Source organism: Onychostruthus taczanowskii, unplaced genomic scaffold, assembly GCF_017590055.1.
Source record: "Onychostruthus taczanowskii isolate IOZ18803 unplaced genomic scaffold, ASM1759005v1 scaffold27, whole genome shotgun sequence".
In the NCBI taxonomy this organism is placed as follows: Eukaryota; Metazoa; Chordata; class Aves; order Passeriformes; family Passeridae; genus Onychostruthus; species Onychostruthus taczanowskii.
Window position 1 is genome coordinate 3017583 of NW_024500017.1, and position 18869 is coordinate 3036451.

At 38.0% G+C, this 18869-nt stretch overlaps 1 protein-coding gene across 1 annotated transcript in view; it reads left to right on the forward strand.

Annotated features, from left to right (window-relative positions):
* Window positions 1-18202, forward strand: part of MED30 (mediator complex subunit 30) — an 18340-nt gene extending 138 nt beyond the window's left edge. The window contains exons 2-6 of the mRNA XM_041407626.1: window positions 31-138; window positions 491-696; window positions 1552-1710; window positions 4799-4909; window positions 15945-18202. Coding sequence (XP_041263560.1) covers window positions 523-696; window positions 1552-1710; window positions 4799-4909; window positions 15945-16040 — 540 coding nt within the window. The 5' untranslated portion in view covers window positions 31-138; window positions 491-522 and the 3' untranslated portion in view covers window positions 16041-18202. The remainder of the gene's footprint in view (window positions 1-30; window positions 139-490; window positions 697-1551; window positions 1711-4798; window positions 4910-15944) is intronic.
* Window positions 18203-18869: the final 667 nt, after the last annotated feature.

Genomic DNA, 18869 nt, shown 5'->3' on the forward strand with positions numbered 1-18869 from the left:
GTTCTCCTTGGAGTGCGGCGGGGCCGGGACTGCGGCGGGGCCGGGACTGCGGCGGGGCCGGCGCGTCCGCGGCGGCTGCAGCGCGGAGCGGGACCGGGAAAGGTGCCGTGCCGGGGCACCGCTTCGCCCCCGGAGCCGGTGGGTCAGCGGAGGGAGGAGAGGTCAGGCGGGTACCGGAGCCCAGGGCTGCGGTTCTGCCTGCTGGAGCTGGGCAAAAACCTCTGTCGTGTTCCCCTTGGGACGGATCGGGGCAGGGGCGAGCCCAGTGACCGCTCTGAGGGGAGGGAGGTGCGTGAGGGGCACCCCCAGTTCCGCCGCCGGGCAAAGGACGTGGGTCAGGGAGCGGTGTCCGAGGGGTGCTGCCCTGAGCCGGCCTCATCTGTTGGACAGAGCCGCGTACGGGGAAAAGGAGCGGGACAGAAACCCTGCAGAAGTTTGCTAGAATAGAGTCAAACTCTACTGATCGTTCAATCACCACTTATTTGTGCAGCTTGCCCTAGTGTGACTGGTCAAGGCCAGGAGATGTCGACCCCCCCTCTGGCCGGGGCAGGGATGCCGCCGGGCGCTTTCTCCGGGACGCAGGCTCAGGCTGCCAGGGAGGTGAACACGGCTTCCCTCTGCCGCATCGGCCAGGAGACCGTGCAGGACATCGTCTTTCGAACCATGGAAATCTTCCAGTTGCTGAGGAACATGCAGGTGAGAAACAACTACTTATACACTCAACTTGCCATGTTTTCATCACCGGCTGCCAGTATATGTAGACTCAGGAGACACTTTAGGACGTTTAGAAAACTCGGTCAAACTGCTCTGAAAAGGAGGATTGGTTGAAGAAGTGGGTACTACTCTTAATATATTTGCTTGGTCCTGTACATTAAGGGAATTGTCATTGCTGAATTGTCATTGCCCTCCCAATAAAAAGCCTCTCAATACCCTTAGTAACTGTGTCTTTTATGTACAATGAAGTCTGTACATATGTTTATGGATATATATCAGTTATGTTTCTTTGTTTATGTTAACATATGGGGAGTAAATTCAGAGGAATTTTCATTGATCTTTTTCTGTAATATTTTCCACCTAAAACTTTTTTTTTTGTTGTTAGGAAAAACAACATAATCCTTATTTATGTCTACTTACTGAGAAAACATACAAACTTCTGTTGTGTTTTCTCTGTGGAGAGTACAAGATAAATAATCGTTCCCACTCATTCTGTCCTTTCATGACTCTTGTGTCACTGAATCAAGTGGCCTGGGGTTGAGACACAAAACCTCAACCCCAGTCACAACAGTGTCATATTTAAGCATTGTGAAGACACTCACTGAAAAGTCAGAGGGATTTATGATGACCCAAAGTGTAGAATACATGAGGGTGTTTGACAGCAGTGATTGAGCACATAAAAGGTGTAATTTTGCTAGTAAAAAAAAGAAAAATTTCAGTGATTGCTATAGGAAAAGTGTGATTGTCTTATTTTAAAATATACAAAAACCTGTCTGATATCTTTATTTATTTCATGTGACAGAAACTTTAATATTTTTAATATTTTGGTTTTCTAAGTTACCAAATGGTGTTACTTATCATACTGCAACATATCAAGACAGACTGGCAAAGCTGCAGGAACATCTCCGTCAGCTATCAATACTCTTCAGAAAACTGAGATTAGTCTATGACAAATGTAATGAAAACTGTGCTGGGCTCGATCCTGTTCCCGTAGAAGTAAGTATCTTTATTTATATATAAATTGTAAATCAGAATAACCACTCGGGATAGCAAGTCATCCATCTTCCTCAGTTGCAGGAGACTCATAACAAGTTTTAATGACGCTGGAATTATTCAGTGAACGGAATTCTGTTTATTAATTAGAGCTTGTTGAAAGATTTTGAAACGTAGTGTCTAGTTTGCACAGTGTCCTGTCATAAGTTTGACTTGCTCTCAGAGGTCTTTTCCAGCCTAATTGATTCTGTGATTCTGTGAAAGCAAACTTAATTTAAAATTTTAACCTTTTTTCTTCTGGCTTCTTGGTACCTTTACCAATTTATTTCCCCTAGGAAAAAAAAAAAAAAAAAGATCAAAAAAAGGCCAAATTTTTTACAAGAAGTGGGAAAAAGTGTGAAAAGCCTGTTCCAAGCTCTCACCTGTCAGCCTGTCTCCTGAGTAATAAGTATTGTTTACTTTCTCTGGCCAATAGTCTGTGCCTCCATAGTTCCCTCACTCAGGTGTTCCTAACCTGCTGGGCAGTGTGAACCAAACCTAAATGTGCAGTGGTGATAGAAAAATTGCAGCATAAAACTTCCAGGGAGGAGGATTGGCCAAAGTTTTTCTTAATAATACTGCTGTTATTCATACAATCTTAAATGTCATCTTCCTCATAAGTTGTTTCTAATTTCTAGTAATGTTCATAAATCCTGGGTTTTGTTAAAATTTGAGTTGTTCCTGCTGGAACAGGAATCCTCCTGGATTCTGAGGCAACTTTATTAATGGACTTTTGATTGTCCATTGAATTTTAATCTTGCAGACATTGTATTTGAAGTGTGAGTCTCTTAACTGAATAGGAGTAAAGAAATGAAGAACTCCATTCTGTACAGTCCATTCTAGGCTGCTATTTCAGTTTACAGTTGCTGACTTCTGACAAGGGTTCCAGAAAAATGTATCTGGAAACCTGACAGCAAGCAGGGGAATTAGTTAATTTTCCCATTTAAGAAAATAAAACCTGTGTCACAGTGTGTTGAACTTGTGTGCAATAACCAAATACTTTTGTCCTCTTTAACAGCTTTTGTTGTGTCTTATTTTCCCAAAACAGTGTAATGATTTGGGATTTGGTTGGTTTTTTTCTATAACTTTTTTTCCCATTATCAGGATGGAAAAGAATCTCCATAGAGAAAATAAACAGTCACTTTAGGCTTTTTTAAGGCAAGGTTTCACTGATAACTTAGTCACAGCAGAATTTTTTATTGATAGTAGGGGTATTTTTTTTAAATCTTCTCAGTCTTTTCTTCTCTGAACTAGTAGATGCCTGCCTCCTCGTGTTTTTATTGGTTAGAGTGAATGACAATGGCACACCATTCCTCTTGGATCAGTTTTCTTAAATTCTTCTCCCTGTAGTTCAATAGTAGTCTCAATTGTATTATTTAGTGGCCAATATTCTAACCATGTCTTTACAGAATATCAACAAAACTATTTAAATTTTTGAACAGTCAAGAGAAGTCCATACCTACTATTATTGCTTGTTCCATTTTTATTGATACAAATGTTTTCATAATTTTTGTTAATGTGTACTAATGTGTAGTAGGCATTATTAACTTTTTGTTAACCAACATACCAAGGCATGAGATAATTGTGAGGGAGATCTGCCTACAAAAGTTAAATTTCCTGCTTTTTTTGTGTATTAGGTATAGTTGAGCTTTTCGTGCTAGGTTTGGTTTTTGTTTGGTTTTTTTTTATCTATCACCTTTTCTGAAAGTTAGAGAGGTTTTAAAGAAATGTTCTACTGTGAGTGCTACTTTATTTTTCCATTAGAGAGAGTTTTTTCCAAATACGTATGTCAGCCCTACTACTTCTTCTTTATGTTGTGCAAATCTTCTTTATGTTGTGCAAAAAAAGTGGTCAGCATTTGCTACCTTTTCATGGCAGTGTTTAGTGTGGTAACTTTTGTCCATTTTGCTCAGCTTAAGAATGGCTGCAAAAATTTTTTGTATAAAAGGAAATTACAGTTTTAGTGGGTTAAATCAAAGTAAGTTTTCCATCAGAGTGCTGGAGGCACTGAACACTTTGTGATATTACACCCCAACCTAAGTAAGAAGTTCATATGCACTTGATGAGCAAGTTGCTCCCAGGCTTTTAAACCAATGTTTTCTTGCTGACTTTTATCAATATTAGTCTTCCATTTGTCTGTAGTGTGTTTGTGAACATGAACGCTATTTTGCCTAGTTCAGGACAGAAAAAACAATGTCAGACTATGGGCTTCATGGATGTATTATCCTTTAAGAAATTGTTAATTGCTTGGGAGTGTTCTGACGCAGAAACATTTGTTTTGTATCTAGTATGTTTCTTTTTGATCTATTTTTTTCAGGAAGGAAGCTTTTTTTAGTGTTCTTTTAGAAATTCTGCATCCAGGAATTTTGGCTTTGTCCAAGCTTACAAAAAAGACAGTGCACTATGGTCTTCTCCAGCCCAAACCAAACTATGACTCTATGTGTCTGAGGAGACCACGGTGAGAAATACTTACAGAAAAACTAATTTTAGGTAACTGTGGGCCTGGTCTTAAGAGTAGCCAAACAGAGGCTCTGCTAAAAATAGCAGTTAGTAACTAGAGTATTAGCCAAACAGTTACATAAAGCCAGTCATATTTATGTTCAGTATATCACTAAAATGACTTATCATAATGAAAACTTTATGTTTGTGGTTGTATTTCTTAGTGTGGAATAGTAAATTTTAAAACCCCAATCTGCAGAATTTAACTACTAGGATTATCTATGACAAACATCTTAAATGGAAAGACTGACTTCTGCCTGCATTTATGAAATTTCTTTGGTCTAGACTTGGTAATGTGTGAAAATGTGTCTTTTTGAAGCACCTTGTTTACCTGGAGAACCAACTGAGGTCATTGCAAGGCCTTTAGGTTTGAGGTGGCAAGCGGGCTTGTCTCCACTTTCTCTTGGGCAGTTAGAACCTGTGGAGAAAATGGTAGCACCATATGTATTTCCTGGATTTGAATTTTTTTCTTTTTTTGTTTTCTTTTTTTTCCTTTTTTTTCTTTTTTGGTTTTTTTTTTTTTTCCTAAAGCTGATGTTTCTTGTCTTCACAGCAACTTATTCCATATGTTGAAGAAGATGGCTCCAAGCATGATGATCGTGGTGCTGCAAGTCAGCTTCGTTTTGCTAGTGAAGAGAGAAGGGAAATCATGGAAGTAAATAAGGTAATAAAGTTGAAATTAATTTGCATAAACTGAGAAATGTCATTTTCACATTACAAAGCCTAAATTTCTAGATTGCTGTACTAAATACTGAATGTGTGATGACTGCCATCAAAACTAGAGATAAACACTTTTTATTTATAAATATTTCTGTATTGACCTTTTAGTTAAACAACTATTTTTTAGTGTAGAAACTCTACTGGCAGTAGAGTTTCCTAACAATTGGGTTTCCTAACAATTCTAACTTGTGTCTCTTTTAAAACAGACATATGTTCTTATGAGCACAGTGTATTGTGTTTATGTGTAACCCACTAGATATTGACAGTACAAACTGAACTAAGGTGCCCGTTGAACTAATTTATCTTCAAAACTTACCTTAGGTATAAGAACAATTGATATTGAACACCAGATGTAAATATTATTACAATTATGTGAATTGGTAAAGAATTTTCAGGTCTACCTTCTGGATTTTAACAGTTTGAGGAAGACTGTTCCTTTTGTAAAGAGGAGCATTTATTGAATCTTGGCACATTCAGAAAAAAAAATCTACTTTGAATTATAAATGTTAAATGAGGTAAAATGTTAAATTTTCAGTTTGAGTGGCATTGTGCAGCTGGGTACAATTACTGAAGAGGGAAATCTAAAGATAATTATGCTGTAGTAAAAGCTAATGTAATACAGAGATTAAAAATACATAGTTTTACCAGACCACAATTCCGAACATTGTTTCTTCAATCTGTAAAATACAAAGATAGGATTAAATACATATTTCTATAGCTATAATATCTGCAAATGCTCAGTAAAAAGGAGTTATAATCTACAAAAATAACTGAACAAAAGAAATAAATGGATAAAATGTTTATTTATGGAATGAATAATTGATGGATTTTCGGCTTTTAAAATATTTCCAATGTTTTAATTTGTCTTCCACAATCATACATGTATTGAATTTTTCATAACCCATTTATTTAGAAAAATGCATGTGTATTGTACAGGAAAAAAATGAGGACTATGTGAATTTAGAGAGAAATGCAGTTGTCAGCTCTCTTGTTGTAATCTTTCTCTTCACTGCTGATGTAGCAGGGTTGAATATATTATATTGTATGTAATGTTGTACTGTGAATTAATGCACATTTATTTGCAATCTTTAAGTACTAATAAGCTTAACTGTTCATATTTGCTGTGGTTTTAATAGTTCTGTGACATGGTTTTGCCCTTGTTGTTGTACTTCTATGTTAATATGGTTTTAAACCTCCTTGGTGTGATCTTGTGAAAATAATTTCATAAATTTTTATGAAGAGTTCTGAACCTTACAAAGGTTGATGGTGTTACAGGACCATTGGTAGCAAACTGGTAATTAAGAATGCATTGAAATCTTCACGTAAATATAGGGTGAAATCCTGTATTTATATTTAAATTCCTAGACCTAATTTCCAAATTTTTCGCAGTAAATCTTCACAAGATAGTTAACTTTCTCTAGTATTCTTGTGGACAAATGCTTAGTAACTGCAGCAAAAGAAAGTTAAACTTCTTGTTTTTTGAAAGTTCACTGATTTTTTCTTTTGTCTCCCTCCAGTTGTATAAGCACATCTACTACCATTTTCAAAGTTCAAATTTTAATGCATTAAAGACTAGGTAATGCTTTTATGACTAGAAATGTATAATTTTTTTTTTTTTTTTGCAAAGAAAAAGCACTAGAATCAGATCACTGGTCTAATCTCTAACACTGGCTTCTGGGTTCAAGGGGGGCTTGCTCTGGTTCTTAGCTGGCATATCTGACAGCTCTTCAGTCCTGTCTAGTGTGTAATGTCCACCTCCAACTCAATTTGATGAATTAATTTTAGGAAAATTTCAGTAATACAAAATGTTGATGAGAATACTGTGACAGGGAAACCAACATGGTAGTTAAAGAAACTTTTTATATTCTTGACCAAATCTTTTCTTCCTTCAGCTCCTTGTCCTGTTCTCACCTAATCCTTTTTGCTGTGATAGGCATTATTTTTTTCTTACATGTTATTGGTACCAAAAAATCACTGTTGCAATAACCTAAGACTTTGACACTATTGTGATATTTGAATTACTTCTTTACATCTGCCATGGATCTCTTAATTTTGCCCTTCTTGCCATGATATCCCAGCCTGTCTGATTTCTTTAGTGTCTCTGGATGTATTTCAAAGACACTAACTGCCCCACTGTGTGGAGCACTGCTAAAGCTAGTAGTAGCTCTTATAAACCTTGTGGATCAAATATTCTCACATCAAAATATCCTCATTCCATGAACCACTGACTGAAAAATAGCAGCTTTCCTTTGCTACTGCAGGTGTCTGGGAAGGGAGCATCCTCAGGAGGAGGAGGGGAGCATCAGGTGTTTCCTGTGCTCACCATCTCGTTCATGGGTCAGGAGAACCTCTTGATGTAACAGAGTTCCTAAAAACTGCAGGAGCTTTTCATACTGGTTTACTGTGACACCTTTTGGTCTTAGTTATTCTGCTATTTCAGAGTTACCTTTTAGGTCAGAAAATCAAGGTCAGCTGACCTTGGCTGTGTAAGTACTTGTCTGTTAATTGAAAATATAGATTAGTTTACAAGGCAATGAATTTCTGTCCTAGCAATTCAGTAATAACTAGCAACTGTAGGTTTAAATAAAACCTATTAAGCTTCATAGCACATGGAGTTTGGCCCACAATAAGAAGCTTCTACCATTATTACAAAACAAACCATTTCTTGAGCACTGGCTACCTCTGTCTCTTGTCTCCTGCAGTTCCCAAAAATGTAGCTTATTCTTTTTTATCTGTATATGTTTTCTGGGCTTATAAATTATTGAGATGGTTGAATTTTTCAGAATAAGTTACTGTTCCAGAATCAGTTTAGCACTTGAATTGGTCTTTTAGTACATGTCTTGATCCAGTTTTCATTGAAATTAATCTATTTGCAGCAAGTGGAAGATGTTAGCAATATTTCCTCTCTTCTGTTCATGTTTTTCAAGTGTTCAATGTTCTGTCTATTAAGTTTTTTACCTTTCAAATATAGAATCATCAGTACTATTTTCAAGATAGGCTCACCTTCAGTCTGTGATCTCGTAGTACATTTGGCAGGGCTTGAAACAGAAATACCAAATCAAAAATTGAGAATGATTTAATCTGTTTTGCTGCCCTCTCAGCGGTTTTCTTTACTGCTCACTTTTAGAAATGGATCAAGTACAGCTTAGGTTTCATTCATGCTGTAGGTTCAATGGAGCATTTAGGAAAACCATCACATAATTAGTAGTCTAAGTGCATTTGAGGGGAAACAAAGCAAAATAGCATTTGGACATGCCAGGTAGCCCTTTAGAAAACAACAGTATTTTATATTCTTAATTAATGGTTGTTAAGTGTTTAACAGTGATCTTACTAAGAGAGAAGAAGACACTCTATGTCACAGACTTTTATGCTAAGCTTAAGTAACAAGTTTAGCTCTGGGCCTTTTTTGGTAGCACAGACATTGTACCTTGCAGCTGATGCCGTTTAGGACTATGCAGAAAACCTGAATTCCTTTTAAACCACCTTTCACAGTATTTACATGTTTTTTAATTGGTTTTATATGTGTAGAGTCCTTTTTCACCCAAAATATGAGTGTGCACGAAGGCATGCTTTGGTGAGAGGGGAAGAATTTGTTACTTGAACACCTTCTGGGCAGATTAATCTGTGCTGGAGACAATTCCATGGTTTTTTGAGTACCCAAACTGACTCTCTGCAATGGTAGAATCAGAGGAATGTAGGCTCGGTGGGAAGTCTGGAGATTATCTGGTTCAGCCCCCAGCCCAAGACTGGGTCAACCAGCAAAGTTAGATCCAGCTGCTCCAACTCGTGTCCATGCTCCAGCATTTCAAATACCTGTAAGGATTGAAATTCTGTCTTTTCTGGGCCCTTCTTAATGGTTGCCTTTTACTGTGACAATTTTCCTAATGTTACAATGGAATTTTCTTTGTCATAACTTGTATATTCACTGCCCCTCATCCTTTTGCTGTTTATACTCAAGAAGAGTCCAGCTTTTGCTTTTCTGTGAGCTTCATTAGGTAGCTGAAGATAGTACTGTGATCCTGTCCTCTGGCTTTCTCTGCTTGAGATTGAACAAACAGAGCTTTAATCATTGTGGTGGCCCTCCACTAGGCATTATCCAGTATGATAGAGCTTTGTACTGATCCCCAAATTGGACAGTCGTTTTCCAGGGCCAAACAGAGAAGAGTATGAGAGGTATTCACCTGACCTGAGAGGTACACTCTTGCTAATATAGGGCAGAGGGCAGTTTGTCTTTCTTGTTGCAAAAAAAGATCTGCTGACTCTTGTTAAACTTGTTAGAAAGTATCTAAAAGGACCTCAGATCCCTTTCTGCGAGTTTCATTTCTATACAGTCAGCCCTCTGCCTGTGCTGTTTTAGGAGTTCATTCTGTGTGCAGATGTAGAGTGTTGTTTAATTGAAGTTCCTGAGATAGGTGTTGGCCTGCCTTTCCCACCTGTTGAGGTCCCTCTGAATCTGATACCCCACCACTGAGTATATTTTGCACTTTCCCCAGTTTGGCATTGTCCACCAATTTGATAACTTTGATATGGTGATTAGGTCATTAAGTGTGGATTAGTCATTAATGAGGATATTAAGAATTTTCACCTTAGTATCAATCTTGAGAAACTTCAAGAGTGACCAACTAGCACTTGATCTTAATACTGATGATCCCAGCATTTAGAATCCCATAGTCCAGCCAGTTTTCCATCAACCCAGTAATTCACCTATCCAAACCACACCTCTCCAATTTGCTCAAAGGCAGTGAGAGGCTGTGTCGAAAGCCTGACTAATGAATGATTTTACTTTATGGAAGTGAAGAAAATCTCCTGCTCTCCCCTTGCCACACAGCCAATCATCTCTCAATAGAAGGCTATCTTGTTGGTCAGGGACAGGGCATCTGTAGGAAATCAGTGTCACTGTTCCCAGTCACCTTATCATTATGTGTCTGGATATGACTTCCTGAAGGATTTGCTGCACAGTCTTTCTGTGTGAAGTTAGGCTGAGTAGCCTGTAGTTTTCTGGATCCCCCTCCTTGTCTTTCTTGCAAATGACCTGAAATATTTCCTTTTTCATCAGGAGTATATCCCCCCTCTCCAACAGAAAATTAAGTAGGGTGGTCTTGTTATGTCATAAACCAGTTTTCTCAGCATTCAGAAATATTTTTATTCCGGATCATGAATTATTTCCTTTTCAGTTTTGTATAAAATGTTGCACACAAATTTTTTCACATTGCATCCATATCAAAACTATATTATGCTTACAAAGTTGAAAAAGTTAGGAAAATGTGAGCATAAAGCTGCCTGTAAAATCCCAATTGTCCCCTTTTGTCCTCATATAGATGTATATTATACAACCTTTATTGCATTACCACATTTGGTTCCTCTTCCCCCCTTCCCACTTTCTATTCTGGAAGAGTTCTTTGAGCTATTCTGCTTTTTGTGGCACTATTTAGATTGAATCAGTATTGTAGTAAATAAGATTATAAAAATCCTGGTTTGTGTATTGCGTAACTGGCATTAGACTATGGAGTAAGCAGGGAATTTGGGAATGAGAAGGAAGGATTTATTGTGTGTAGTGAGTAACTAACTAAGGCAGCTCTTGGGAACTGAATTTTTTTTTCTCTGCCACAAATTATCTGTGGTAGTTGTTCATTCTTTCCCTTATGGCTCATGATAACTTTGAATATGTGGGAAGCTGTTAAAATACAAAATTTAGAAATGAACATGAATCTTAAATATCTTTGGACAAAGTTGGCAGCACTGCAGTTTTATCTGTAGTGTTCATGTGACTGAGTTTGCCATCTGTAACTGAGGATCATAGATCTGTGGGATTTTCATATAAAGAATGGGGGATGTAACACTGAGAAGTGTGGTGGAGAAGCACCTTGAAGAATGAATAATTCCATTACAAGCTACAGAGCTTAGATGGTACTCAGTAAATAAGACCTCAGACCTCATTGTCAAACTATAAATAATTGGTATGAGGCAAACATCCATCTATTTGAATGAAGATGCTTGTTCCTCTCAGAACAACAGATCTGTGGGTAAATACAATCCTGTCTGGGTCAATAGGTGGAAAGTATTGAGCTTGCAGCAGAGCACAGGCTGTCACTGATGTTTCTGGTTGTTTCAAGAACACAGGGTTACACATGCAGAAGGAGCAGTTTTCCTTTCAGCTGTCAGGTGAAGTGCAAGGCAGAAAACTCAGTCTCTCATTTCTGATAAGTGTAGAACAGTCAGGCCTGTGGATGACATCAGGAAAAGCTGTAGATACTGGACAGTGAGTCTGTTAATGTTTAATTACACAGCAATTACTGTATTAGTGATTAATATTTTTTATCCCTTTGGAAAAAAAAATATAAGTAGATTGATATATGCATTTATTATGATGGAAAATGAGCCTTGGTATCAGTTTAGCAGCCATAAGTTAAGACACTACTTGGCAGCTTTAAGAGAGTTTGAGCAAAGTGTTGAGAGCACTTTTTCCATCATATTTTTTCCAGCTATGTGCATATAACATATGCTATATGCATATAGTACTGTGATAGTCTCTTAACTACCAAAGAAAAAAAGCAGGTTTTTCCACCTTCATACCTCAGAGATTTCATTATGAAGGATTCATTTAAAAAAAGAACAGTATAAATGTAACCTTCCAATTACAAGCACCGTGTTTCTGTAGGAATTTCTTGGGCTTGGCTTACCTGGAAACATGGAGGCCACTGTCACCTTCATAAGGCTTCCAAGAATCACTTGCTACAGAAGTTCAATGGTCAGGAGTAACATGAGTATTGTGTCCAGCTCTGGGCTCCTCAACATAGGAAAGACATGGACCTGTTGGAGTGGGCTCAGAGGAGGGCTGCAAAAATTATCAGAGGGTGGAACACTTCTGTGAGGAAAGGCTGAGAGTTGAGGCTGTTCAGTCTGAACGACTGAATACACCAGGGAGATCTTACAGAAGCCTTTCGGTACCTAAAGGGGGCTTATAAGAAAGATGGGAATAAACTTTTTTGCAGGACCTGGTTTGATAGGACAAGGGGTAATGGCTTTAAACTAAAATAAGACCAATTTTGGTGAAATGTAAGGGAGACATTTTTTAGGCTGAGGGTGATAAAACACTTGTCCTGAGAGGTGGTAGATGCCCCATCCCTGGGAATATTCACAGTCAGGTTGTACTGGGCTCTGAGCAACGTAATTTAGTTGAAGATGTCCCTGCTGATTGCAGGGCTGGACAAGATGAACTTTAAAGGTCCCTTCCAACCCAAACTGTTCCATGATTCTGATTCTATACTCCTGGGAAAGAACATGATCCAAGTTCTCTGTAGTAGACTCTTAATCAACAAAGTAAACATATTTTTTTTAATTTTGCTAAGATTTATGCAAGTGAAGGTACTGTGGTTATTAATAGTTAATGTTACACTGAGACACTGAGATGTCCTTCTGGCCTGCACTGTTGTAGATCTTGAATAGAGCAGGTAAAAACCACAGCATTCAGGAGAATGGTCTTCAATAGAAGATTTTCAAGATGGAAAGAGATCTTTTCTTGTTTTTTTTCCTTAAGCAGAAAAAGAGCCTGTACAACTTAGATAAGTACTGTTTATGTTTTTACAAACACCACTTGGAATATGATCTTATTCTTCCATGGTGTTTATATTATTTTCTTTGCCTGAATAAGGAATTTCTAACAAATGGATTGAGTGCAGCATAATGACTCACAGTGATGTTTTAGTTTTAAAATTTGAAAGATACATGAGCTTAAAATGAGGAGAAAGACAAGAACACTGTGCAAAGGAAGGTTCTGATACATCTCTGGTCGTAAGTTGTGAATTGGTCTAGAGAGCACTGATTTCCAATGAAATGCAAGTGAAGCACAAATGAATTCTGGTAAAAAATTTATTTCAGTCAAAGTTGAAATTACTGTGTCCTATTGAACCCAAATCTGTATGAAACATGGCAGGTTCTTTATGGCAGCTTTTCTTCCTTGAAAGACAGCTATTTTCTGGATCTTTGTTATGGCTCTCCCACTTTGTTTCATTTATGTGGGTTTTGTGCTTCAGTAAATGTTTTCATAAATGACCTACCTGACCTAAGCCAACTAAGCTGTCGTTGGTTACTGGAAGGTGCAATCCTTGCCAACCCCATCATGATGGCCATAATACTTGCAAGGTCAGTCAAAATGGTCCTCATTGAAAATTAATATCACCAAAGAATGGTGATACCCCCTAGAGTAGGTTTTCAGTCAGATCACTTTTCTGACAGAGAGGAACTAACAGAAACAGGCCTGACAGATGTAACTTGAATTTAGGTCTCTTAAACTCATTATAAACTGCCTCATAGATTTTCCCTGTGCTGTCTAAAAACAGATAAAGTCAGAAACTGTAGCATGTATGTAGGATGAAGTACTTTTTCTTGTTTCATACAACTGTTAATCCTGAGAAGCAGTCTAGAGTTCAACTAAGTCATTCCAACAGAAGGAGGAAAGAGTGGGAGACAACTTGCAAGCAATCTGTTCAAATGAAAATTTGTCACTGCTGCAAAAGCTGCTTAAAGATTTTGCCCATTTCCCAAGAAGGCCATTTCACCTATCTTTTCAAGGTTAGGTTTGAGTTGAGATGTTCTTACTGGCTCAGCAAAGTCTTAAGCAGAGGCCAGCACTTCCAGTGGTGCAGAACATATTAATTATGTAGTACTTTGTGGTGTGGACCACTGCCTGTCAAAGATCAGTAACAAAGATCGCTGTATGCATTTCAATTAGGAGACTGAGCTCTCTGAAGTAGATTTTTTTCTCCTCTCTTTATTCTTTCAACAGCCTAGCAACCCAGGAATGGTGCTTTATCCTAGATGTTTTTTCTTGCTCCAGAAAAAGTAGAAGAGCTAAGAAATTAGCTCTTTGCTAAAGATGAGGATCTAAAATTCAGATAAATAAACAAATTTATACTTCTTGTCCTTACAGATGTTTTGAAAACAAATGAAATCCAGTCTGAATGTTCCCCTGTCTAGCAGCATCAGATAAAGATCAAACAATTTACAGTGTTGTAATGCTTTCACAAGAAAGGAAAACAGTATTACAGAATAAGTCTTTTGGGTATAACTTACACAGAGTTCATGTGAGTAACAGTATTTAACAGTACAATTAGACATGGATGGAGAGAGAAAAGAGCCTACTTCTTAGAGGTCAATGGTTCTTACTTCTGTCTGTGACTTTAATTACCATCACCATCTGTTCAGCCTTCATTTCCATTGATGAAGGTTTTGAAATACCTTGAAATGGCGTGGCCTCAGTATGAGGGAGTTACAACTTGCATTAAACTAGTAGTTTTGATGTAACAGTCACTGATTTCTCTAGGATTGGATGTTGAGGATGGCACGCAGAATTATGTTTAAAAATGCCACAGGTATGAGCATGCTTGTATATCTCATCCCTCTTGTGCTTTCTCAAGCATCAGGATCTTGCATTTATGACCTTTGGTGGGAAGACCCTTGCAATTCTGTCATTTCAGTGCTGTGGTAACTACATGCTGCTTAGCTTTCTCTCTTGTCTTTAGTTAGGAGGTGACTCTCTGCTGTATATTGTGAAGTCTTGGATTCAGCAAATGGAAAAGAAAGAAGTATTAGATAAATGCACATATTTTCCTTTAAAACACTTTTTGGCCTGTCAGATGCTTGGTTAGGAATTCCATGTTAGTGCATGTGAACTGTCCTGCATATGTTTTTGTATCCTTCTTGAGAGTCTAGATCTGAGTGTTGACTCTTCCAGTGTCCTGCAAAGTCTGTATTTAGGAGTATTTCCCTTACTATGTTCCCCATGTAAGCCTAATTACCATATTACTGCAGACTGTTTTTACAGGTCTGAAGTGAATAGGCTTCCTTTTTTTCTCTGGTCTTCTTTCCCAGCTGACCAGCTGGCAATTAAAAAATATTGTGTTGACTGCATCAAAATTCAGGAGACTAATTTTCAGGATATTGCTTCATTTTCTCTCTGTTCCAGTAACTTTGGTTGTATTACTGATTTGAGTCACGCTTTTAATGTATTGCCTTTTGTGTAGTGCAAATAACAAAGTCACATCAAACCTGAAACATTTTGTTCTGTTTTGGTGGAAGCAAGTCCTTCCTGTACTTTACTTGGAACTCTGGACTTTCCTAATGAATAAATAGTTTGATCTCTAATGTTGGAAGGCTGACATCAAATCAGAATGAAGGACTAACTGTGTACTGTTAACAACAACCTAACTTAGTTCTCAACAGCTTTGATTTGAACAGGAAAATGAATAAATGAGACAATAAATATGGGTATTATTGTGAAATCTGAAAGGTTAGGGAAATTGTGTGATGTCTTGATGCCCTGATCTTTCTTCTGTAGAGACATAATTTCTAAGTTTTGACTACTCAACCAAATAAAAGCTAGTTTATATTCTCCAGTTCCTTCAAATGCTTCTGCAGTTTGCAAAAACAAATATATAATTTTAAAGAATTCAGCATGCTTGAGAAAACCTTTTTCAATATAGGACTCTTAAAGCATCACAGTTGACCTACACAGCAGATGGGCTGCAAAAGCTTGATTTGTTTCCCCTATACCCTCTGCTTTGTTCAAACTTGTACTGTTAATGCCTCATTTTTCTCTAAACCAAATGTATGAAACACATATTCACATAATTTTACCTGCTCCCCAAATTTTTTGTTCCAGGTTAGGATGCTCTCTTTTAGACTTTTCAAAGTGAGGACTGATCCCCACAAGCCTCTAGTTTTGAAGGTGTCAGGTGTTTGATAAAAGGGTGCTGTAAAACAAATCAGCATTCTCCCTCTAGCAATGGTCCTTAACTTTTGAGGCTTTCTTGTGTTTTTAGAATGTGCTTTAAAGGGGATGTATTATCCCACTAATAGTGCTCACTGACAACTGAGAAAAAGATTTATATAGCATCTCATAGCACTGTAACTTTTGTTAAATTTTTGAGTGCACTATTTGAACTGATCACAAAAAAACTTCTAATAAACTCTTCCCACAGAAACTGAAACTGAAGAATCAGCAGCTGAAGCAGATCATGGATCAGTTACGAAATCTTATTTGGGACATAAATGCCATGTTGGCAATGAGGAACTGAACAAGGAAAATCAATCTTCGTGACTGAAGAAGATACAAATCTCTTTGGATATACTTAACTTCCTTCTATGAAGTAACACGTTTTTCCAGAATTATATTGAAGTAATGGTTGAAAAGTCTCAAAGATTAATATGTTGGGTCATTTTCTAGTAATGTAAATGGTTTTGGTTTGTTTTTATAGAAGATTCATCGTATAAGTTTTACCTCTGTGATTCTGCTGTACAGCCTCAGTAATTTACAGTAGTAGTTTGGATTGCTATGCAGATAAGGGGTTTTGTAAATTAAGTGTTTCTGGATTTTCTTTATAATACAATTAAAAATTATAAAAACATATGTTTATATGCAGTTTATTCTGCAGTGCAAGTAGCCTCTACAGAGAGGAAAAGTAGCAAGACAGGAAAGTTACTCCAGAAAACTAGAGGGCTGAAATCAGCAATCAGATACTGCAATTCAATCTGCAGTATTTTATGTATTATCTGCAGTGCACAGCAGGACAATCCCTTGCCTTGCCTGGCTGTCCCTGATGCCCCCAGGACAGGACTGTCCCTCCTGGCTGCCAGGACACTGCTGGCTCATGTCCAGCTTGCCATCAACCAGGACCCACAGGTCACTTTCCATGGCACTGCTCTCCAGCCTCTAATTCCCAGTCTATACAAACAGCCAGGGCTGCCCCATCCCAGGTGCAGAATCTGGCACTTGCCCTTCTTAAACTTCACACTGTTGGAGATTGCCCAACCCTTTAATTTGTGGAGGTCTCTCTGCAGGGCCTTTCTGACCCCAAGGGAGTTGACAGCTCCTCCCAGTTCAGTGTTGTCAACAAACTTACTTAGTATTCCTTCCAGTCCTGCATTGAAGAGCACAGGGTCAAGGATGGAACCCTGCAGAACCCCCGTAGTGACAGTCACCAGTCTGATGTGCCCCATTCACTGTAACATTCTGTGCCCAACCCATCAGCCAGTTGTTTACCTGTCATGTAACTCAGTTATCCAGCTGTGTGCTGGACATTTTGTCCAGAAGGCTTCTGTGAGAGACAGTATCCAAAAGCTTTGCTGAAGTCCACAGCAAAGATCACAACTGCTGGCTTTCCTAGATCACCTAGGTGGGTCACCCTGTTGTAGAAGGAAATCAGGTTCATCAAGCAGGACTTCCCCCTCATGAAGCCATGCTGGCTCTGAACAACTGTGACTGGTGGTGTATTTCTGTATTTATGCATGGTTGGGATACTTTGGTTTTGTTTACCAGAATGCACTGAATAAAGACCTCATTAATGTTTTCTGTATGACAGATATCAGTCATAGTAAACATTGGAGTATATGAGCAGTTCATTCTTTTGAGTTAATCATAAACCTTCATCTTTCTTCATTCTAACTTTGTTACTCCTGACAATTTTCGTTTGCCCAGAAAATAGTCTTGAAAATTTTTGTTATCCACAGATGCTGTCAGTGTACTGTGTCTCTTTCTCCAGATGAAAAGATACATAAAACAACAGTTTCAGTATAAATCCATAGGGCACTTTACTCTTAGTATTTGTCAGGTTGAAAACTAGCCGTCCTTAGTATTTGCTTCTTGTGTATCATTTTTAACTCTTATTCCATGCCCAGTCAGACTTCATAGTAGTTTTGTGTGAAAGACTTGTTCAGAACCTCCTGAAATGCCCGGTTAAATGGTGTCCTTTTAAAAGCTACCTTTTTTGCAGTCTAGTGGTTTGATACTGAATGCTTACCTGATTTGAGGTTCATGGATTTTAAAATGTTACACTGATTTTCATAGAGTCATAGAATGGTTTGTGTTGGAAAGGACCCTGAAGATCACCTTGTTCCCACACCTGTGCTACAGACAGGGTTGCTCAGAATCCCCTCCAGACTCACTTGGAACACTGCCATGGATGGGACACCTGCAGCCTCTCTGGACAGCCTGTTCCAGTGTCTCACCACCTTCACAGTCTCTTTAATTCTGTTTTTTAATAATTTCAACCCATTTGTCTACTCCTTGAGGTAAAAATCACTGGTAACAGATCCAGTCACACCTGGTTAACATTATGTGACTTTTCCCTGAAAATAGTTACAATATAGTTGTCTTCTTTTTTCTCTTTTCGAAGGCTGTAAATATTAACAGATGAATGGACATCCAGTCTCACAGTTGAAAATAAAGGGGTAGAAAATGTTGATTTTGATTTGTTTACCTGGTGTTGAAAGTGGTCTGTGTGTATGACAATACCTACATGTGAGTAGATGTCAAAACACCTTACAAATAAGATCTCTCTCTTTTCTCCATGTCGCAAATGCCAGAGCAGATCTCTCACTCTGTGGCAAAGGCCACAGCAGAATTGTTTGTTCCCTGTTTGGATTCACCACTATGGCAGATTTGCTCATCAGAAAGAATAGTTTTTCTGCAGCTGTGAGAGTCATATCTATTTCGTATGCAAAACTTTTGAAAAAGAGATGACTGCAAGTAGAGATTTTACTTTGTTGTTGGTTTAAAATGCAAATGCATTTATCTTTCTGCAAGCTGTAGTGGCAGCTTTCTGTTTAGTCCATGCATAAGCATGCAAGTGGCCTAGAAGAAGTATTTGAAGTGGATTCTGAAATGGCACCATCATCTTAATTATAAGTGTAAAATTCTCAGTTCTTCATATTTTTGTTCTATTTTTGGAACAATTATGGAAATGGAGATTAGACTTCGCTGTACAGCTCATATGGCATCTAGGTCTTCTTACTAAATGTATTTAAAGTTTGGTGACTTTTTTTATTACACATAAACAGTACAGAAGTAACCTAAAATGTGAGTAAGAGTGCAGCTATTGCAAGTAGATGTCTGGGTGATAAAATAT